The 23,388-nt window shown below is 51.7% G+C and overlaps 1 protein-coding gene across 1 annotated transcript in view; it reads right to left on the bottom strand.

Annotated features, from left to right (window-relative positions):
• CUX2 (cut like homeobox 2) overlaps positions 1 to 18,839 on the bottom strand; it is a 216,812-nt gene extending 197,973 nt beyond the window's left edge. The window contains exon 1 of the mRNA XM_084254186.1: positions 18,581 to 18,839. Within this exon, the coding sequence (XP_084110312.1) occupies positions 18,581 to 18,643 (63 nt within the window). The 5' untranslated portion in view covers positions 18,644 to 18,839. The remainder of the gene's footprint in view (positions 1 to 18,580) is intronic.
• Between the last annotated feature and the right edge of the window lie 4,549 nt (positions 18,840 to 23,388).

Genomic DNA, 23,388 nt, shown 5'->3' with positions numbered 1-23,388 from the left:
CAAGCACAGAGAGGTTCCCCAGGCCCTGGCCCGAGGGGACCAGCTACGTCTGGAAGTGCAGGGCTCCTGCCAGACTCTCTGTCATGGTCTCCAGCTCTGATCTTGGCCCCTGATGTCCCAGCTGCTTGTCACTGCTCTCTCTTGGCCCAGAGCCCCACTCCCAGCAGCCACAGGGTCCCCTGAGAACCTAATACCACCACCTAAGCCCTCTCCAAGGTAAGCTGCAGCCTTCCCCAGGCATGCAGTCTCTGCGGAGGGTGTCCACAGAAATAGCAAGAGAATCTACGGACACCAGCTCAGGGGTCAAACTGCCTGGCTTGGCTGAGTGACTTTAGGAAAGTGACTCAACCTCTCTGTGCTTCCATCACCTCCTCTGCACAATGGGAACATTAATAGAGTCTACAATTGTTATGGGAATTAAGCCATTTAAATGCTGGCATTTAAGTACTTAGAGACGCCTGGCACATAGCCTACCGTGACATGTGATATTAAAAATAGATAAAATAAAAACTTAAAAAACAAACCAACTTCATGGTTCCTCTCACCCTGCAGGATCATGTAGTTATGCTCATTTTCTGGAATGGCTACACTGAAGCCAGAGACGGCAGAATCATCCCCACACCAGTCACAGTCAGTATGGCTGGTTCTCAGCGCGAGGCTGCTCACTCCAGGCCTTCAAGGTAGCACAGAGGGCACTGACTGGCAACTGGGCTCGGTGGGGGGCAGGAGGATGCAAATGGGAACCCTACCCCAGACCCCACCCCAGCAGGTGACGTGGCATGGCTAACTGCAGTCCTGCATGGGATACCGGCTCTTCTTCTGAAGAGAAGCCAGAATGTGAGTTTCTCAAACGGCCCTCTGGACAGGGAACCGGCTTTCGGCATTCACCACGTACCCGCCAGTCACTGCGGCTGTGACACAGTGAGCTCATCAGCAAATGGAGGAACCAACAAAGAACTGGGGATCACCCAAGTAGGTGACAGAGGCGAGTGCCCAGCTCAGGGTCAGGGAAGGAGAGCTGGAGACAGCAAGAACCCAGGCAGGGGAAGAGCAAGTGTGAGGGCTGGGGCGAGTGAGGAGCACAGCAATTTGGGGATGGGGCAGAGGCAGGGCTGTGGAAAGCAAGACAGATAACTGAGGCTAGAGGCTGTGGAACAAATGGTAGATTTCTAGAAGCCAGAAACCCCTGGGAAAATTCCATTTCTACTGGGAAAATGCTGTGTGTCCATGGGAAGTTTCTGGCTCTGGCCATCTGTGGGTTAGTGTGTTGCTCTCACTGCAGCAGGGGTGCAGGCCCCAGAAGCCCTTTCCAAAGGGAAAGAGACCCCTTGTAGGGACTGAATTCCCTAGCCGTTTGTCTCCACAGTGGGGTCTGAAACTGTCCCTCCCGCTGCTGAGGCAAGGGACAGAGGAGCCAGCAGGGGACAGGGCAGCCTTCCTGGAGCAGTCAATGCGTGCTAGACCCCATGCTGGGCCCTTCACAGGTATTCTCTCACTTCCTCCACACTCCACCCCCATGAGGGGACTACAACTGCTACCCCCACTTCACAGATGAGGAAAGAGAGGCACAGGAGGGTCCGTCCCCCAGTTACATCACACAGTGGCGAGGGGGGGCAGTCTGGAGGAGCCTCACCCTGCCCCTGCAGAGCTACCAAGCTGGGGCTCCCCCTTCTAAGGGATCAAACCCAACTGAGACTCGCAGGTGCACAGGCCAATTCTGAGGAGGCAGCGCCTGCCTGACGGCCCCACATTAGCCCAGTCACCTCCACCGCAGCAAGATCAATACTTGGGGGGCCACGTTTAGCTTTGGGGAAATCACTGAATGCTACACCAAACTAGTCAAAAAATAATTGCATGGTGAGGAGATGTTGAAAAGAGCAGCAGCCTGGGAGCATGAGAGCACAAATGTACACATGGACACACTAAGGGCACGCCCGGCGAATACATACACTACACCTGCATGCACACACACACATAGACACCCACATGTGGGTGCACTCATACACGCACATATTCAAAGACACTCAAATGTACACAAAGACACACCTACGCAAAAACACTGAGACACACACAAGGACAAAGAAACACATAAATATGCAAAGACACAAACATACTGAAAGAGATGCACAAGAGATGCAGTTACACACAGAAATACACACACACGACATTCACGTCCATTCCTCTTTGTTCATTTGACCAACACTGCTTAAGAGCTGACTACATGCTCAGCCTTTTCACCCAGGTTCTGGGGACAACTGCTCTATGCTGCATGGGCCTTACAGTTCATACAAACAGGCAGGCGTTAATCAATAATCCATAGGGCTATATTTGATACCTGCCATGGTAAGTGCCCTAGAGATGCGGTTCACCATAAGATGGTGTTGGGGTGTTGGATGAAGGAAGCTGCCCCAAGGAAGTGACACTGAGCAAGCTACCAAGTTCAAGAAGGAATGGACAGGGAGATATATGGGAAGAGTATCCCCAAGCAGGGGGTCGGGTGAGGAACAAACAGAAATGGCACAAAGGAAAATGAAGGGCATGGAACATGGAGGCAGTGGAATGTGGCTCAAGACTGAGGTCAAGAGCAGAGGATGTACTAGAATTAAACTAGTATAAATCTGAGGCTGATTCTGATAAGTTAAGGATTTTATAGGGAAAATTCTACAGCAACTACTAAAAACAAAAAAAATCTAAAAACTTATGAAATTAAAGTGTTATATTTGAAAAGATCCAATACAAAAGAAAGTGAAGAAAGTGTAAAAGGTGAAAAGACATGAGATATGCAGGAAACAATAAGCAAGATAGCAGACCTAACTCCAACTATACCCAATAATATTAAACATGAGTGGATTAAACAATCTGATCAAAAGGCAGAGATTTTCAGATTGGACTAAAAAAGACAAAACTATACAGGAGACATGCTGTAAATTCAAAGACACAGATTGAAAATTAAGCGATGAAAAAAAATACCGTGCAGACAGCAACCATAAGTAAGTGGGGGGGCCTCAATACAAATCTGACAGACTTTAAAACAAGTTTCTAGAGGTAAAAAGAAATATTTTATAATAATAAGAGCATCTACCCATCAGGAAAATATAACTATTAAAGACATATATGCACCAAACACAAGAAGCAAAAGTGACAGAAATGACAGGAGAAAGAGCTAATTCAACAATAATAGACTCTTCAGTATCTTTTTTTAAAAAGTGGATAGAACAACTAGACAGAAGCTCAACAAGTAAATAGACGACTGCAATATTAACACTGGAATTAAGGGTAGAATAAGAAGTGGTCCAACAGCACATGTTGGACTACCTCTGACAGGCCGCAGACCTAGAGCCTTCTCCAGCAACCTTCTGCCAAACTCACAGGCCCCTGATGGCCTCCACAGCTGTGTATGGCCTTTGATTATTGTGCTGATTATGTTACTTTGGGATTATTATTATTTTTTTTTTAAAGATTTATTTATTTTATTTATACATGCACTGGGTACAGTCAGAAGCGCGGGAGGGTGAGAGAATTCACCAGAGCCAGAGCGGGGAGCAGAGCAGGCAGAAGGACCGAAGTACACTGCTGAGGGGAGCAGCGGGCGGCAGGAGAGGTCTGTGCGCCATGTGGGACCCTCCTCTGGTGGCTGGGGAGCAGCGGGTATCGAACCGGCACTGCAGAGGCTGCGGGCAGCTTCGCAACCCAGCGCTCAACCGCTGCGCCACCGGGGAGGCCCCAACTTTGGGATTACTGCTCTATGGTGAACTCCCCACCAGTCCACAAAATCCGTAAGAATAGACACCACTCCCTCTGTCTGTATATATGATATTGGCTGAATAGTTGTTGGATGGAGGTATGCATGGAGGGAAGGATTCTGCTGTGGATGAGTATGTGGATGGGTGAATGAGAAGGCTGATGGGCGGGTAGTGGGTGAATGAACAGAGAGATGGGTAGGTACGTGGAAGGATGGATAATTAGATATACGGACGGATGGGTGGATGGATGGATGGATGGATGGGCGGACGGACAGATGGGTGGACGGATGGATGATGGATGTTGGAAGGATGGACAGATAGATGATGGATGCATACATGCATGGATGGCTGGAGAATGGCTGGACGGATGGAAGGATGAATGGATGGATAATGGATAGATGGGTGATGGATATAAGCATAGATGGATGGATGACGGATGGATGGAGTTAGTAAGAATGGGAAAGCAGACAGCCGAGTAGACGGCCAGAGATGAATGAGTAAGCAAACTTATGAGAGAATGCTGGGCCATGGCAGACAAAAGATGACCCAGCTCCGCCAGACTTCCAGAGCATGGGTACTCAGAGGCCGAACAAAACTAAAGGGTGAGAAAAATCCTCTAAATTCTGTATCCCAGCTCACACTCCCTACATTCTCCTGGATAACTTCCACCCTCTTCCATCCAATAGCACCCCAGGTCGTGGACCCTGGGACAGAGCACCCTGATGTGGCCTGGGTTCTGATCGCCACACCATCTCAGTCACTTCAGCTGTTCACGGTCCTTTCTAATGAGCAACACCTGGCAACATGCCAGAAAGCAGGCTCACAGGCCAGTATGCCAAGAGCCCCTTTCACAGTATAACTCAAGTCCCACCTCGTGCACCTGCTCCATTTTTTGGGGGAGGGGGCATGCGGCAATCCTTTTCCACTGACACATGTGGCCTTCAAAACCCACACCAGCTGACCACTTGCACAGGTTAAGCAGCCACCCCCTCCTAGGGAAGCACAGCCACCACCTTGCTGGGGGGAGCGGCAGGATGTTGCCATGGCAACCTTCTCCCTCTCGTCCCCTCCACCAAATGGTGCCAGTCCTCAAAACCTGTGTGCCCAAAGCTTCCCACCACCAAGACACTCCCTGGGCAGAGATAAGACATCAATTTACCTATTTTCCACATATCCCCTGCCTTTCTGAAACGTTCCTGGTAAGGCTGAACTCAGAAGGATCCAAACATAAACTGACTCATTTTCTGCTGCATCAAACCCTCAATATATACCTGCTTCCCTGAAAGCAGGCCAAATGAATCCAACCCTCTCCTGTGGTCTACAAGGGCCTACCTACCTCCTGCTCTGGCCTCTTCCCCACCCCTTCTTTCTGTGCCCACCCTGACACACTGGCCTTCCCTCAGTTCCTCCCCAAACAGGCTAAGCGGGTTCCCACCCCAGGGCCTTTGCATGGGCTGTTCCTGTAGCTATGAAGTCTCTCTCCCCTGAATTTTAACTAACTGGCTCCTCATAGACCAGGTCTCAGCCTAAATGTCACCTACTCAAAGTGGCCTCCACCACTCTGAATGAACTAGTGCCTCCTTCATCTTGATTTCAGCACTGAGTCCATTCTATTTCTGGAATCGCGCGTTTGTTCAGCTCTCCCCACTATATGCAGCACCCCCTTCCGCTATACCCAGCACCGTGCCAGGCCCACAGCACCAGCTCAGTGAATATGTACTCTCTGCTGAATACACGCCATGTTCGGAGCAAAGACTAGCCAAACTGGGTCAAGTCCTGTGTAGCCCTGGACAAATGACTAGATCACCACCACACCGACGCCTGGGCTCAGCTGCCTCATCTACAAAATGGAGTAAAACCAGGGTACAGTCCAAAATGGTGGTTCCTATGAGGATGAAACGAGAAGAGGGAGCTGACAAGCCAGGAGGACAGAAAATCGAGGAGACAACCCGGTCCCAGGCCCATTCCAGACCCAACTGCCTCCCCAAGTCTTCCAGAAACCAGAGCCCCAAGGACAAGTTCCACAATGAAAGCAAAGAGCTTATGGAGCCAGATAAGAAACGCAGGATGGGGCCGACAGCCACAGGAAGGGGGGCTGGACTTTGCTGTGGGGAAAAAAAAAAAAAAATCTAAGAAACTTTTTTAATAAAGCCTACAAGTCTATCCCCTTCCTTCTTTATCAACGACACGATTTATTGACCGGGGAGGCCATATTGACTAAATAAATCTTGATAATGACCCAGGCGGCAATCAATACCTGCTTATTATCAGCCCGGGCCGAGAATTCCATCTTGCGGGAGGCAGGCCCGGCGACGGGGAGCGCTGCGCGGCTCCGGCTCGGCAGGCGGGATGGATGGCCGGTGGGCTCGTGTTCCAGGCCGCAGAATCTTTCTTGTGTTATTAACACCACCCCCACCCCCACCCCCAGTGCCTTTCAGGCTTAGGGGCCTGGATTCATTTCCATGAGCTGATAGTGGTGGGGTTTCTTAAGAGAGTAAAAATAAATAAATAACGGGGAAACAGAAACATAGGAACTACAGAGGGGGCAACTCTAGCTAGGGGGTAGGGAGACAGCCTTGGGAAAGGGCGTCTGGCCCTTAGAGGGCCAAGAGCAGAGACACGGGGGGCCAGCCTGGGACCTGAGCTCCAGTCCAGACACTACTGCTTGCTGGCAAAGTGGCCTTGGCATTAAGCTTCCGGGCCTCAGGCTGCTCAGCTGTACAGTGGGGACAGCAGTGGTTTCCTTCCCTCGGGTTATTGTGAAAGTCAAACAAGATAATATTTGTTAAGGGCTCTGAGCTTTGTCGGGCAATGAAGGTTCAACAGCTGTTTGTTAAGGGACCTCCAGGCCTGCTGGGCATTCCCGTGCAGACAGCTCCTTCTGTCACCACGTCGCCTGCGAAGGCCAGCCAAGTGGCATCTGGAGAGGCCCGACCTCTGGCCAGTGCTTCTGTGTGGGAATCAGCACACCAGCGCGAGCTCTGGCTGGGCCAAGGGCCTCTAGCCCTGGCTAAGGCAGGTTATGTTTAGATTTCTGAGCTTGTGGGGTGCCGTGGAGGTGCCTGCACCTGGCAGGACTCCAGGCAAGCTTCTCGCCAATAATACCACAGCAGCCAGCGCTGCAAACAAATTGCTAGGCTCCTGGAATCTGGGAGCTCCTGTGAACTCAGGAGGTGAAAGACACACGACAGTGGGGCAGCAGGAACAATGTAGGTAAGACCAGCCCTCTCTCGCTTTCTGCCAATGACCCTGCTCTGGGATCCTGCCTCACCTCCAGAGCACACACCGTCTGCATGAGCAGAGGCTGTGCGTGATTCCTACTTTACAGATGAGGACACTGAGGCTCAGAAAAGTCTGGTGTTGCCCAAGGCTACCAGTCAGTAAGACCAAGGTGAGGGCTGCCTGCCCCTGGCCCAGGCGCCAGTCACACGGGGGCTACTTTAGGGCAATGGCCCTCAACAGGGAACGCCCCCATTACCAATAACAATATGAAGATGGGGCCTCCCTGGTGGCACAAGGGGTTAAGCATAGCACTCTGAAGCTATCTGCTGCCTCTGCAGCATGAATTTGATCCCCAGCCAGGGAGCTACCCACATGGTGCAGCAGACCTCTTCTGTCTTGCCCGCTGCTCCCCTCAGCAGTGTGTTTCAGTAGATCTGCCTGTTCTGCTCCCCACTCAGACTCTGGTGAATCCTCTCACCTCCTGCAACTCTGATCTGTACCCCAGTTCTTATATGCATAAATAAATCTTTTAAAAAAATATGAGGATGGTTGTTAATAAAGACAACCCGTAAGTCCCCATCCAGGAGAAGTTTCTGGAATGCCCATCCTGAGGCGGTGCCTACACTGGGTCGTCGCTCTTCTCACACCCTTGATGACAAGTTCTTCTACCTCCAAATGAGAACAGGACAGAAGCCCACCGCAGCCTCCCCACACACCCCATGACACGTGACGCCCAGCAGGTGCTGGTAACGGGCAGCAAGTGGAGGAATGACCCGACTCTGCACTCCAGGGAAGCTCAGTCTAAGACAGAAAAGCTGAGGCCCGGCAGGGTCCCTCCAGCCCAGGAGGAAAGGGAGCATTTCATCCTGGCCCCTGCCTGAGGACAAATGGAGTCAAGAGGAATGCTGAGAAGGGAGCCCTCAACGCTAGACTCGCTGCCAGAGCCCTGGTCCCTTTCTGATGCCCTCTGGGCTGATCAGGGGAGCCCATGACCCAGTACCAGGGGACTGATGTCATCTGGGTCCAAAAGCATGAACTGGCTGTGTCCCCCAAGACTGCAGGGACCTGTTTTAAGTGGTTGTGACTGAAGCTACCAAACCATCGCTAAGGGTCCACAGGCTGCCAGCAATTAATTAATGGATTTATTAATTAGGATGGAAGCCACCTCCCAGGCTGGAATTGGGGTCACCAGTTTCTAAAGCGAGACTGACGGAGCTAAAGATAAACACGCCGGCCTGCGGCCCAGGCCCAGTTCTTAGTTGTGGAACAAGCAACTTTGAACAGCCAGGAAGGGGTGAAGCAGCTAGGGGTGTGGGAGGAGCTGGATTCCCCAGGGTTGCCCCCCAAGGTGGAGTCGAGGCAGCTGCCCCCCCCTCCCCCGTCCTGTGGCATTCATCCACGCCATCATTCCAATATTGAGAAATTACGATGCCCTTGCCCTCCCCAGGCAGGTCGTAAACAAATGAACAAACCAGCACACATCGGCACAGAGCAGAGCTGGGTAGGGGCAAGAGGTGCTATTTAAGCAGAGAACTGAATGGACAGAGAGAGAGAACCAGATGTCCGATAAAGACTGTTTCAAGTAGCTGGAACAAGAAGAGCAAAGGCCCTGAGGCTGAACACGCTTGGCATATGTGAGACTGGGATGGCTTGAACCAGAGGGGGAAGAGTCGCAGGAGATGAGTGCACAAGAGATTGGTGGTGCTGGTGGTGGGGGGGGGAGGTTATAAAGGGAAGGGTGGCCTCATCCTGCAGGGCCTATGGGTCCAGTGTAACAGGCCACAGGAAGGCAGTGTGAGTGACAGCTTCCCAGGCTCCACCAAGACACCGCAGCCAGGGCCACTGTGGGTCCTAGGCACTGGGTGCTGGAGGCAGAGAGCCAGGCCTCATTCTCTCTTTCCCATATGCTGTGAGTGTGGTCCTTCGTCAAGCAGACACCAAGGTGGGATTTATCAAGCAAAGAGATTTATTGGGGTCAATGCCTTTGCCTGGGGGAGGGAGCCAGAGTGCAGGAGGGAGCACACAGGTGGTTTGTGGAAGCATCCTGGATAGCCAGAGTCCAGAGCTCGCAGCTGAGCTATGTCCTGGACCCTCTGCTCTGACCTGCGCTCATTCCTGTGGGGGGTCTGGGGACACCCACCATGGCACTCCCGGTGTCAGAGGCTGCAGGGACACCACTGAAAGGCGCCACGCGCCACTACTATACCCATTTTACAGATGAGGAACCCATGTTTCAGGAAGGGAAACAGCTCGCCCAAGGACACGCAGTCAGGGGAGAGCAGAGTGGGGCACTGACTCCTGGCTGCCCTGGACAGGGTCACAAGATACAAACAGGAGATCAGGGAGAGGCATTTTGCAACACATCGAGAATTGGGCTGGATATCTTGTTAAAAATAAAAAGCAATACCCAAGGCTTTCCTAGCGTTTGACAGTTTACAAAGTGCCCATCGAGACTCTTCGCTCTGAGCCATGCATGGGCTAAGGGGTGTCTTCTTCTATCCTCCCCACGAATGACAAACAGCAAGACCCACTCAGAACCCAGTCCCCCTGCCTCCCTTTAGTTCCTTGCTTGCACTATTCTTCCTCCCAGCTCAAGCTCTTAGGATATCCTATTCCCTCTGCTGGCATGCTTTTCCCTCACCTTGTCCTTGGGATTCCAAGTAATTCTCTTACCACATGCTGAGAACGGAATCCCAGGCTGTAACTGCACATCCCTCTACCCACTCCAAGTGCCTCTGGCTTCCCGCTGTCTTGAGTTCAGGGAGAGGTGAGGCTTTGCCTTCCGAGTTCAGCAAGATAACTCCCCTATAAATTAGTATTTATGGTACTTATTATTATGTATAGGGTTATTAATTATACTGTGAGTGGTGAATATGTATTTCCAGAATTAAAGACAATAGCAATTACTATTATTGTCAACATTATATAGCACATCTGGGTGCTGGCACAGATCTAAGCACTTCACACGCATTAACTCACTCAGTCCTTAAGGAGGTGCAAGCTGCTATTGTCCCCCATTTTACACAGGAGGAAACAGAGGCTCAGCGAGGTAAAGTAACTTCTCAAGGTCACACAGCTGATAAGTGGCAGGGCTGGGACTTGAATCTAGACCATGTGGGTTCAGGGTCCACACTAAATGTCTTTGAGGGAAGAGGGTACAGGCTTTGTCCTCCCTCAGATACTGGGAGCCATGGAGACTCTTAGTGACGACAGGCAGGGGAGCCACTGAGTGACCACCCTGCTTGGGGACATCTGTCCCCGACCAGGAGGACTGAATGACCCCTGTGGTCTCCCTGTCCACAGCACCCATGTTCAAACAGTCAGCGGGACCAGTCGATCAACCAGAGAGGTTCCCGGGGAGCCATTTACCCAGTCCACTTTGAGCGACGGCGGCTCGAAGAGTCTTAAGCACTGCTCGACTCCGGGCATCTCGGGCAGACGACCAGCTCAGGCCAAAGAGGCTGAAGGATTGATTTTTTTCTTTCTTTTTTTCTTTTTAATGACAAATGTGTATCCTGGAATTGCTGTTTCATTTAGCTGAACTGAAGCTGGGGGTGGGGGAAGAGTGAGGGGTTGGAAGGAAGGAGGGGGACCACAGCCATGCTTTGGAGGTGACTGGCCACTGAGCAGTGTCAGCGTGGCTCTGTGCACGCGCCTTGTGCACTTTCATGGAGCCGATCGGGGTCTAGTGTGTCTCCTGGGGAAATGAGACCAAGCACTTGACAGAGTGGCCAGAGGCCTTGATAGAGTGGCCAGAGGCCCTGATGGCTGCTTCCTGGTGACCCACCCTCCTGACTTCACTAGTCACCTGAGCCACTGCAGACCCTGAACTCAGGCCCTTTGCACTGGCTATTCCCTCTGCTCGCATGCCCTTCCTGGTTCTCCACTCCTTGCCCTGGTGGCCCGCACTCTTGACAGGCTGGGGACACTGGACATCGGGATTCTGAAGGCCACATTGGCCATGTTTAAAATGCCGGACACTTGACAAAAGTGTTTTTTTTTTTTTTTTAAGATTTATTTATTTATTTATACAAGCACTGGGTACAGTCAGAAGCGCGGGAGGGTGAGAGAATTCACCAGAGCCAGAGTGGGGAGCAGAACAAGCAGACTGACGGAATACACTGCTGAGGGGGGCAGCGGGCAGCAGGAGAGGTCTGCGTGCCATGTGGGACCCTCACCGGCGGCCGGGGATCGAACTGGCGCTGCAGAGGCTGTGGGCAGCTTCGCAGCCCAGTGCTCAACCGCTGCGCCACCAGGGGAGACCTGACAAAAGTGTTTTTAAATACTGCACTCATCTAGACAGACACATCATGGGGCAGACATAGGGTCCGCACCCTCTGTGATCAGAGCTCCCTAAATATACAATATTACATAGACTATTAGTGATAAGTAATATTGGAAAGCCCAATGGGCTAAAGAGAAAAAAAAAAAAAAAACTTGCCCAGAAATCCATGAAACAGCCTACAAGGCCAGCAAGTTCCAGGAGCTGTTGTTTATTTGGTTTTCTCGCCCCTCTCACACTCTCTAAAAATACCAACAACAGTAAGAAGAGACTTAGAGAGCAGGAACCAGGGCCAGGCACACTGCTACCCAGTTGCGTGCTCAAAGTGCCTTAATCTTCAAAAACAACTAACAGGTGGAACTATTACTAGTTTCCTTTAAAGACAAGAAGTCAGGCTCAGAGAGGTTAAGTGACCCATCCAAAGTCCACAGCTAAGATGTGACAGGCAGGATGGGAAGCCAGGTCGGGCCCCTCACAGGCTGTACCATCCAGGCTTAGAAATCAAGAACTCCACTGCAGACATAATTACTTACCTCAAAAATTTGCTTAAAAGGTTAACCTGGGGGCCTCCCCGGTGGCGCAGCGGTTGAGCGCTGGGTTGCGAAGCTGCCTGCAGCCTCTGCAGCCGGTTCGATCCCCGGCTGCTCCCCGGCCACCAGAGGAGGGTCCCACATGGCGAGCAGACCTCTCCTGCCGCCCGCTGCTCCCCTCAGCAGTGTACTTCGGTCCTTCTGCCTGCTCTGCTCCCCGCTCTGGCTCTGGTGAATTCTCTCACCCTCCCGCGCTTCTGACTGTACCCAGTGCATGTATAAACCAAACAAACAAACAAACAAATAATAAATAAATAAATAAGACATGCCTCTAGAAAATTAAAAAAAAAAAAAAAAGGTTAACCTGGGACCTCCCTGGTAGCGCAAGGGGTTAAGGCGCAGCACTATGAAGTTATTCGCTGCCACTGAAGCACAAGTTCGATCCCCGGCCAGGGAGGCGATGCACATGGTGCAGCAGACCTCTCCCGTCTCGCCCACTGGCTGCTCCTCTCAGCAGTGTATTTCACTAGATCCACCTGTTCTGTTCCCCTCCCGGTCTCTGGTGAATCCTCTCAAACACTCCCCCGCCTCATACCTCTGGCCTGTACCCCAGTTCTTGTATGCATAAATAATTCTTTTAAAAATAATTAAAATTAAAAGGTCAACCTACCTCCACCACCACGAAGGACCCCAAAGTCATTAGAAGACAATACATTTATCTCACAGGCGTACAAAATATGTCTTTCCCTCTGGGAGGGAAAGAGTAAAGTGAAAAGTTCATCATGGAGTAAGGTCATCATGGAGCATGGCCCTCAGGCCAAAGCCAGCCCTAAAGTTTTATTGGGACACAACCATGCCCATTCATCTTATTGTCTCCTTCCATGCTACAATGGCAGAGCAACAGAGACCATACGGGGCTACAAAGCCTAAAGTATATTATTATCTGATCCTTAACAGAGAAAGTGGGACACCCCTGCTGGTAGACCAACATTTCCCAGAGAGAATCCACACCAGAGAAGGTCAAGAGGTCAGAACTCCAGGGAAACACAGTTCTAAGAGACTTGGGGCCATATTTGCATATTAAAGGAGAAAGGGAGGCCAGAAGCTTCTTTAGTCTTCTTCAGGCTGAGTGGTCTTGACATTTGGACTGACACTGAACGAAACAGAGGACCAGCTGTGAAAATATCTGGAGGAAGAGAGCTCCAGGCCAGAGAACGGCAAGTGCAAAGGCCCTGAGGTGGAAATGTGCTCCAAGTGTTCCAGGGACACAAAGGCCACTGCGGCTGGAGCAGAGCGAGGAGGGAGAGAAACGGTGCAGCTGAAGCCAGAGAGATGGGGAAGGGGCACACAATGAGGAGCCCTGCCATAAGAGGAAAGGTACTTGGATTCCATTATGCATATGATAGCAATAAATAGTCCACATCCTACCAAACACTACAAGCCATTTTCTGAAGGAATCATCCAGGCTTAGAAATCAAGAACTCCATTGCAAACATAATCACTTGTCTCAAAAATTTGCTTAAAAGGTCAACCTACCCCCCACACACACACTCCATGAAGGACCCCAAGGTCATTAGAAGACAACACATTTATTTCACAGATACACAAAGTATGCCAGCATCCTTTCCCTTTACAACAGCCCAGCGCAGCAGAGCAGATGGACAATGCCGGCCGGTGGGATCGATTAAGAAATGGATGACTTGGGATGTGGGGGGAATTCACCCAGGAATATACAGATCAGGGTTCCCCAGACCCTTCCCCTCTGCCAGCTACCTCTGGGGGGTCTCAGACACCTGCAACAGAAGCCCCTGGCATAAATAGAGCACCCCCTGGAGAGAAAAATCAAACAGAAGACTGGGCCCTGAATTCCAAAGGCAGGAACAAAGAGGCAGGCCAGCATCTCAGCCCCTTCTTCCCATGCTCCACCTCTGCCAGGCTCAGCCCTGGCCTGGGAATGAGGTACCTGGGAAGCTGGGAAGTCAAGTCACAGGAAAGTCAGCCCCTTTCAGAAAGCTGCACAGGAAACCAGTTTCTGCACAGCCTTGTCCACCACCATCCAGAACCAAATTTAGCACCAGCCAATTCACTCACGTTCAAAATACCATCTGCTGGAAAAAAGGTTACTACCATAGAATGTCAAGTTCGAAGACAGAATCCTCTTTTTTAATAGGAGAGCTAAAAAAACAAGAAGACTGCCAAAAAAAAAAAATTAATAGAAAGAAAAAAGGAAAATTCACCACCACCATCAGAAAAGCTGTTCCCTCCGGTCAAAATAGCACCGCGCTCATCTGAACCCACCGAGCAGCTGATTTTTCTCCTTTCGGCTTGTCCTCGGTTTCTCAATTTTCTATAGTGAATTCAGGTGTTAATAAAAGAAACTTCAAGACCTCCAACAGGAAAAGCGGTCAGGGATAAGGCTTTGCTCGTTTTTATTTCTTGCTCTCAAAGACAAGCCCATCTTGGGGAAGCAATTTCTGTCGAGTTGAGAAACCAGAATTTTGGGATGCCTAGAAAAGACTGCTGGGTTCTTTAAATAAATTCTCAACACCTGTTTCTAGCTCCTTCTGCAGAAAAGGCCCACAGGGTGTGGGTTCTGAGGAATCGGAGAGGCAGATGGAATGGGGTCATCTGTCGGGATAAGGGTCGAGGGGGCCTGCCAATTGTTGGGTCTCAGTTAACAGAGCTGCTGCGGCTGGAAAGCTTCCTCATTTGCTGGGTCGCTCTCCTCACCCTGTCCTCCCCTTCCCAGAGGAGGTGGTGCCAACCCACCCCCAAGGCCCGGAGCACACAGAGTCCAGGCCACTCATGCTCCCCACCAGGAGGGGATTTTATTATTGCAAAGTTTCCAAAGTTAGGATTCCGCCAACAGGGCTGATAGCTTATTTACTGCTGTCATCTATAGAAAGAGGAATTTTGACACATTGTTAAATGATAGCACATTTAGATAAGTCAAGCTGTCAGAGCCTCTAATGGATGTCTAAACTCTCTGTGGCTGATATGTAAAATTTATGCACTTCAGAATATCATAAGGTTATAATATTTTAATCACATCCACTCTCTTTTCTAAACTTTGAGCAAGGAAAAACATTCCATCAAGCCTCAACCCCCCTGGCACCAAGAAATGGAGACGTCCCAGAAGTTTCTCCAAACTCCTTTGAAAAGTCTGGCCTGGTTTGCTGGCCCATGATCTGCCCTCCCACTGCTCACCCCCAGAGCAGAATCTGCCTCTTCCTTCAAAACACAAATGACATGGACCCTCCACTCAACCCTGTTCCTCCCAAGGAACACAGATATACAGGTGGATGAGGCACCCTCATTTGGCCCAGGCACCCCAAACTCTTGTTAGCTTGATTAATCCTCTTGAGAAAAAAAATTAAAAAGACAGCACAGAAGAACCGGACCTAGGGCACCATAAAAAAAGTGGCAAAGTAAAGCAGAAAAAGAAAACCATAAAGGTATGAATCCGGTTATGACGATTATACACAGAAAAGCCATAAAAAAATACTGCATTAGTAATGTTCACCATAAAGCAATCTTATAACCAAATGAAATATGCCCGGCATTATCTTTGGGATGGGATTTTATTTCTTCTCATTTCCTGGGCTGCTAGCAGCAAAGAAAAAAGATAGGGAGGTGTAGTTTCAGGGGCCTAGAGAAGGGGTACCCCCTCTCCACGCATCTTGCCCAGCAGCCTGTAAGTCAGGAAGGCTGTGGACCAACTTCCGTACTAGGAAAACCACCCGGTGGAATTCAGAAACGGAGCTGGAAGGAATAATAACTTGACTGCTTCCATATTTGAAAAATAGAGACTTCCAGAGGGCTGGCACAAGGTCACCTTTCTTGCCAGGATCACGGTGGCATCAGCAGCCTGGCCTGGGGACACCAGCTGTCTTTCCTGCCTCGGCCACTCAACACTCAGCGATTGGGCTGCAGAAAACCCTCAGCCTCGCCACCAAGGGTGGCAGCACACACCTCCTGGTGGGTGGCTGGGCCCAAAGCTCAGGCAGCCAAGGCCAGGGGGGCAATGGGGGTGCCTCTCCAACCCAGATCTCAGAGCAAACTGGCAGAAGTTTTCCATTCTGGTTATCTTCCCTAGGAGAGGAAAGTAGAAAGGCACAAAAATGAAAATAAGTGAGGCGTAGGAGTTGCTAGCATGATGCAGAAGAGATGATCCAGGCCCAAGTGCTCAGGCTCATAATCCCTTCCCCACACAGATGCCATCAGTGAGAATATTGAGGGGGGGCAGGTGCAGGCCTGCTGGGCGGGGGACACTTCAGGATGCAGTGGGCACCACGGCAGATGTGAGGGCCGAAATGTTTGCTGCCACATTTATTTCTCTGCTCTCTGGAAGTGTGCCGGCTTTGAAACTCCCACGGGGACCCCCCCCCCATTTAATATCCATGTAAATGAGCTTCCCCCTTCCCAGAGAGCCTTTTGTGCCAGACACACCACTCATTGTCTTATTCGATGCCCCCCCCCATACACCCTGTGGGGGGAGAAGCCTTGGCCCCTTTCCCTGGGACCTGAATAAACCCCTCCACCGTCCCCCCTTCCATCTTTCCAGTTCAAACTTGCTTCCCCATCTCAGCATCTTCTCAAAAACCCTAACAAAGGGTTCCCAGATCCTTGGGAATGAGCTGAAATCAAGATTTGGGTGACCTCAGCAGCTCCACAAAGACCCCTGAGCCCAAGGAGGAAGAGAGTGGGGTTCAAACCCCCAACCCCAGCTCAGAAATCAGTTCCCCAGGAAGCCGCACCCACCCCCCAGGACCTAGCCCCGGCCTCTCCCCTGCTGCAGCCCCAGCTCCCCGGATTGAAAACGAGTTATCTAATGAAAATTGTGTTAACTGACATTCCGGCCAACCGGGAGCAAATACCAGCGCTGTAAATCTCCCCGCGGAAATTTTCTCCAGCCCAGAATAACAATAGGACCCTGCAAAGGGCTCTCGCCAGCCCTTCTGGTTCCTCTCCTCTTGTCTGCCACGTTCTTGTCATTCCTTATGTTACAGAACATCAATCATAAATAAAGACGCTGTCCCCCAGCCGTGCCCGGGTCTCATTTACAAACATTAGCAGGGAATACGATTACCATTGGCCTTCGTGCCAAGCCCAATGTGGCTGCCCAACTCTCTCTCACTCTCTCTCTCTCTCTCTCTCTCTCTCCCCTCCCCCTCCCCCACCCCACTCTTGCAGAAAGGCCACTTTAGCATCATTTAAACCAGCAAGAGCAGCTCACCACCCAGCCCGCCTCAGCTGGCCACCAAACTGTAGCCCCAACTCCAGCGAGGACCTGGAATTGCAAGGCACTCGCGGTTATTAACTGCATGCCTGAGTGCCCCGATTTTCTCTCCGGCTCAAAGGCTTTGGGGGAGGAGGTGAGCGGGGAGTCAGGGGCTAGGAAGGAGTGGGGGCTGGGAAGTGGCCAGGAAGGGGGTGGGGGTGGATGCTGGAGCCACTTAGAAGAAACTTAACGAGATTTGCTGATTAAAAATAATAATAATAAAAAGTGGGTCCCATTTTATCTCCAGCCTGACGCTCTGGCTTCCTCAGCGAATGTCAAGGCCAAGGCAGGATGCTCTACCCGCCAGGCTACCAGAACCGTTTCCCCGCCCCTCAGCCCCACCGCGCCGGCCGCGACTTTGCAGAATTGCAGGGTTTGTGGGGGCTCGTCGGGAGCGTCCTGTGCACCCTGGAAAGAACAGAGGCTGGAGAACACTCCAGGGCGCATTCCCCGAGCTTCACCCCAGTCCCTCCTCCAAGGCGGTCAGCAGAGAGCACCCCGGGATCTGAGGGAAACACCACACAGACGGGAGAAGCGAGCGGGGAGAAGCGCTGGGGAAGGCGGGGGAAAGAGGCGAGAAGAAAAGGGGAGCCTAGAGGGAGAAGGAAAGAGGGGCGCGACGGGGAGCAGAAGCGGAACCCGGGGCGGCGAGGAAACCTCCCGCTGGCAAGTTCCCAAGGGCCCGGGCGCCGGGAGTCACCTGCTCCGCGCGGCTCCAGCTCTCCGCAGCCCCCTCGGCGGGAGCGCAAACTTCGGCGCGCCCGGGCCCTTCTCCCCCGCCCGCGCCCATCCAGACTTGGAAAGAGGGGAAGGGAGGGGAAGCCAAGAAGCAAAGACGAACCCCGAGACCCCGGCGCGAGGAGCGGTCTGCCGGCGCGGGCGGCCCGTTCCGCGAGGGCGGCGGCGGCCCCGGGTGGCGGCGCGTCCGGGCTGCGCAGCCAGGCGGGCGGCGGCGGAGGTGCCGGCGGGCGGCGGGGCGCGGAGCCGCCTCCTCGCCAGCCCCGTGCCTCCTCCTCCTCCTCCTCCTCCTCGCCTCGCCTCCTCCTCCTGCCCGCCGGCTCCCTCCCTCCCGCGCCCCAGCCCCAGCCCCAGCCGGGCGCGGACAGGCACGCGGCGCGCTCCGCGGCCTCCCCCGGCGCCGCGAAGTTGGGAGGCGCGCAAAGTGCGGCGCGAGGGGTCCGCCGGGGGTCCCGCCCGCGGCCCCCGACCCGGACCGCCGTCCCTGCCCTCGCCGCGCCTCGCTCGGCCGCCCGCCCGCCAGCCCGCTCCCCGGCCCGAGGGCTCACTAGCGCTTCTCCATGGTCGCGGCGGCTAATCGATGATTGAACCGAACAAAGAGCAGCGGCGAGATCAATTCCTAATACCTATCGATGGGCAGCGGGCAGCCGAACCCCCGCGAGCCCGGGCAGCCGCCGCCCGCCGCCCCGGGGCGCCCGCCCGCCTGCCCGGGGACCTCCCCAATGCGCCCAGGGCGCGCCCGAGGGCTCCCCACGGCCGCGCGGCCGGCGCTGCCCGCACTAACCTGGAGTCGCCGTAGATCAAATCGCTTCCAATATTGAAACATCGATCCCACATTGGCGGCCATCTTGGGGGCTATTCGAGACGCACACACACAAGAGTTTGGCTTTTCTCAATGGCTGCACTCAATATCCGGGCTGGACTCCCCCCAGCCCCGAGGCCGCCGCCGGCCGCCCGGGCCCTGCGCACCGCTGCCCAGGGCCCCTCGGGCGCCCCCGGCCTCCTGCCACCCGCTGCCCCTCGGCGCCGCCGCGTCGCCGCCGCCGCCGCCGCCGGGCCCGGGAGCCGTGCGCCCCCCCGACCCCCGGAGGGCGCGGGCGGAGCGCGCCGGGCGGGGAGCTCGGCGCCCGCCCGGGGGAGGCGGCCGGGGATGGGGTGGGAGGGGAGGGGTGGGGGAGGCAGCCTCTCCGAGAGGCGCCGGCGCCGCTGCTGCCCTGCCTGCAGCCAGCTCCCGGGCCCGCGGAGCGCTCGCTGCATCTCCCCCCCCCCCCCAAGTCCGGGGTCGGTGTGCCGCGCGATTGCACTTGACTTTGGCTTTTTGCAAACTTATCAATACTGACGTAACGTGCTGATCAATGCAAAGGGAAGTTTGGGAGGGAGGGCTGCGGGAGGCCGACGCGCCGGGCGCTTAGCGCCCCCCGCACCTGTCTGCCCCCTCCCGCACTGTCTACTTAAAAAAAGTTAATAGTTCGCTATGCTTTTTTTTTTTTTTTTTTTGCAATCTGAGCACACACAACACGTGCCGCGGGCTGCCGCGGCTCCTCTGCCGGCTAAGCTTCAGATTCGAGGGTCACAGCCCACAGTCAGGGCTGCACAGACTCGCCCACCGACGGGCAAGTGGGAGCGGGCCCGGGGCGGGTGGGAACCGCCCGGAGGCGCCACTGAGTCGTGGGAAAAGGCACCATAGCCTCGCAGTTTCCCTGCCATTATATGATTATGGTTGTAACAGGGGTGGGTGGGGTGAGTTGCCTCAGCCGGAGCTCTGTGGGGTGGGGGGCTCAAGTACTTTGCTATAGGGATTTCTTCAACCCAATTCTAGGACGCCCCACAACTTTGCAATGGGGGTCCGTTCACTGTTACGGCGATGATGATGACTGGAGGGGGTTCTTAGCCAAACCTTTAGAGCGCTCTCCCCCTGCCCCCACGCAGACCGTGGCTTTTGTTGTTAATTTTTGTAGAGCGGGTTTTTTTTTATTAGGATCTATTGAGTGGAGCCTGGCCGTGCTGGCAGGGCTCTTTGGGGTCTTCAGCCAAGCCCAGGATGCCGGTCCTTTGCAGCACGGGACTCCTTCGGTATGACCCCCTTCAGGGAGTGCTCCTTCGCCCACCTGGGGGAAGATTCTGGTCTTTTGCAACCCCCTACCCCTGGACAACAGGGGTGGCCAGGTTTTTTGCTTTACATTTTTTCTTATGTGTAAGACAGAGGTGCCCAGTGTTAGAAAAGAGACTGGCCTCCTTTCTGTTCTAACACCCAGCCCCCTCCCTTTACCTCCCCTGCCCAGGAGGCATTCAGATGTGCGACTCCTCCATGCCCAACCCACTACCCCCTCTTGACTCTGGGGTCCCTCCCCTCCACTGCCATGTTCCCCTTTCAAATTCCACCCACCCTCTTCCCTATGCCCCCCCCTTTCTCTAGTCAAAAGATTTGCTTTTATAGACAGCAAATGGAAATTATATTCTTTTTTTATGACCCAGCTTGGACTTCTGACATCACTCTTGGTCTGGGACAATAGATCAATACAGAGGGATATAAAAAAGATAAAGTTTAGAAGAGTTGTAAAGGAAAGAGAATCGTGATGGATATTTTTGATGATTTTCCAATATTTGTGCCTTGAAGCACGTGCTTCAAGGCAATTAAAGTTTTTAATGTAATGTAAATAATTGTTTCATAAATGCTTTTAGAAGAAGGTGTGATCTCTCTGAGCAATCACTCGAGCTGTTTAAGAAATGTAATGTGATTTAAACAAGGATACAGTATTTCTGTTACCACCCCCATACATTTTCCATGAGGCCTGGGTAAATGTATTAATGCACACGCTAAGCGACTCAGAAGACCAAAAGTACAGTGTTCACCGACATGTAATGAATTAGGCCTAGTTAGCAATTCCGAGTGGTCTGTTTCCTTGCCAGATTAAATTGCACGTGATGTGTGGTTTATCTCCGCTCTCGATAACTTCACGTTTAAATTATAGCTCTCATTCTGCAAAATGAATTTAGGGAAATTTCATAACTATCGCATTGCAATTTTTTTAATGGCTACATTTTCTTCTGAGCATCTGTACGGCTCGCAACTTCCTTGTCTTTCAGTCTGTTTTGTTTTTTTTTAAACCTATGATAGAAAGTAGGGAGTGAGTGTGGCAACCTTTCAAAGCAATTTTTAACAAATCAAGGTTTTGATGAAAGATTATTTTAAATGTATGCCTGACTTGGCAGTGGAGGTACAAACTGACATCATGTACTGCCTGATGTGATGTAACAAGAATGACACACCATCACTCGGTGATATTCCTGCCAAAGGTCCATAATCTAAATTATGAAGAAATACCAGACAAACCCAAAGGGAGGGGAATTCTACAAAATAAACAGGCTGTTCTCTCTACAAATGTCAAAGTCACATGAAACACACAGAAAGACTGAGGGAGTATTCCAGATTAAAGGAAGCAAGTGACATGTGTTTAAAACGTACGATCCGGGATTTTCTTTTACGATAAAGTGCATTAATTGGGACCAATGGCAAATTTAGGATGAATTCAATGGACTAGAGGATAGTATTTTAACAATATTAATTTCCTGGTTTTGATCAGTGTACTATGGCTCTGTAATACAATAGCTCTGTTTTTAGAGAACATGGCAATATTTAGGGGTGAAGGGACAGACATTTCAAACTGCTCAGAGCAAAACCTAAAAAGTATCTACTTACTTATCTATATTTATCTACAGAGAGAATGAGATAACAAATGTTGCAAAATGTTAACATTTCAGAACTAAAAATGTAGTGTACACAGATATTCTTTGTCCTTTGCTTGCAACTTTCCTGGGAATCTGAAATTATGTCAAAAGAGAAAGTTAATATTAAAAAAAAAAAAACCTGTCTGACTTTGTCTCAGCTGTTAGGGGCTATTTAGGAATAAAAATTCTGCATGGAACTCTTCTACTTTCCTGACTGACATAGGCTGCACCTTTGACCCAGCAGGAAATTGCCACAGCAAACATGCTTACCAAGGAGCAGCGGGAAAATCCAATAATTCAGATTGTTTTAAGTCTGTGATATTTTTAAATGACTTAATGCAGTGAGTCTCTGAAGAATTCCGACAATTTTAATGGTAGAAACTTGCAGTCCCACTGAGGAACGGGTTGCTACATAAATACTGAATGATTGTGTCTTTCTGTCTGGGCTGAAACATATTAGCTTTGCTTAGTGGCTTATTGCTTTATTCACAAAATAAATTTCAGCCGTCTCTCCCCACCATATCCCAAGTACATCGCGAGCCTGTGTCTTATTAGATGTGGGGGCTTATTTTCCAAAGGCATCTGTTACAGTCTCCGGCTCCGCAATAATGAATTAAGCCACTAAGTGTTTACCCCCTAAACAGAGTTAGCCGGGGAAATGATATTATTATGGGTGGTCCTTAATGAAAGATGGTTAAGTCAGGAAATTCAGACCTTTTGCAAACAATCAGCCTTGGATGCAGGGGACTAAAGTACTAAAATATTAAATATTTCTGTGAAAAGCTGTTTTTCATGCCACAGACACACACAATACACAGATATACAAAAACTTAAGCAGGTTCCTGGTTGATTCTGGGATTCTCAAAGACCCACCATCGAGATGACTATACAACAATCTCAAAGGAAAAGAAAGACACCTCCCACCGCTGGAGGAAGCAGAGGGCAGTTTGGGGCAGCTGCTGCTGAAAGCAGAAGCAGACAAGAGACTAGATCCTTTAGGAAATTCATAAAACTGTGTAAGAATCCCAAGGAAGATAATGGCAGGTCCTTAGCCAGGAACATAATGATATGCGAAATCCCCAGCATCTGAAGAGGAAACAAAAGAAAATGTCCTTCGGTAGCGCTCATTGTCCACCGCAGCTGCCAGCCAGGGAAGGAGACAACTAGGGAAGGAGACAACTAGGGACTCAGAATTCATCTGGAAGTACACAGATCTGGGAGAGGAGTGGGGAGACAGGCGTATCTGGCTGGCACCAGCATGGGTCCACCGCAAGATCTAGAGGCTGGAGTGACTGCCTGCAGGGACCTAGCCAGCACTTCCCGCATGCAAAACACCTGACACCTTACTGCGGACCGCTCCCACTATTAAGTGCCCACTGACTTTTGGGTGCTTTGTAAATTAATCCTTAGCGTAACTCATAGTTAAGAGCATGACTGTGACTCGAGTCAAGATGGTCAGATGTGAATTCCAGCTCTGCCACCTGCCAGCTCTGTGACCTTGAGCAAGTTGTCTTACCTCTTGGTGCCTCAGTTTCCTCTCATATACAAAGGTGCTAACCCCTGTTCAAAGTGATGAGGATGATGAGCTAACCCAGGGAGAGCCCCACGTAAATTACTGGCCTCACAATGGACAGAACAGGGATCTGCAGCCCCATGTCACAGATGGAAAGACTGAGGTCCTGACAGAGAAAGGACTGGCTTGCAGCCACATGGCTGTGAACCTTGAGAAGGGGTGGGACCAGGGCCAGGGTTCACTCACATCAAGCCTGGCGCTTTTTTCACTTGCGCCTGCCCCACTTCTTATGGGGAGGGAAGCATCTAGAAAGGCAGATACCTAAAAAGCAAGGGTGGCGGCCTTGACCA

The sequence above is a fragment of the Talpa europaea genome (assembly GCF_964194135.1).
Source record: "Talpa europaea genome assembly, chromosome: 14".
Taxonomy (NCBI): Eukaryota; Metazoa; Chordata; class Mammalia; order Eulipotyphla; family Talpidae; genus Talpa; species Talpa europaea.
This window is presented reverse-complemented; position numbering and strand designations above follow the sequence as displayed.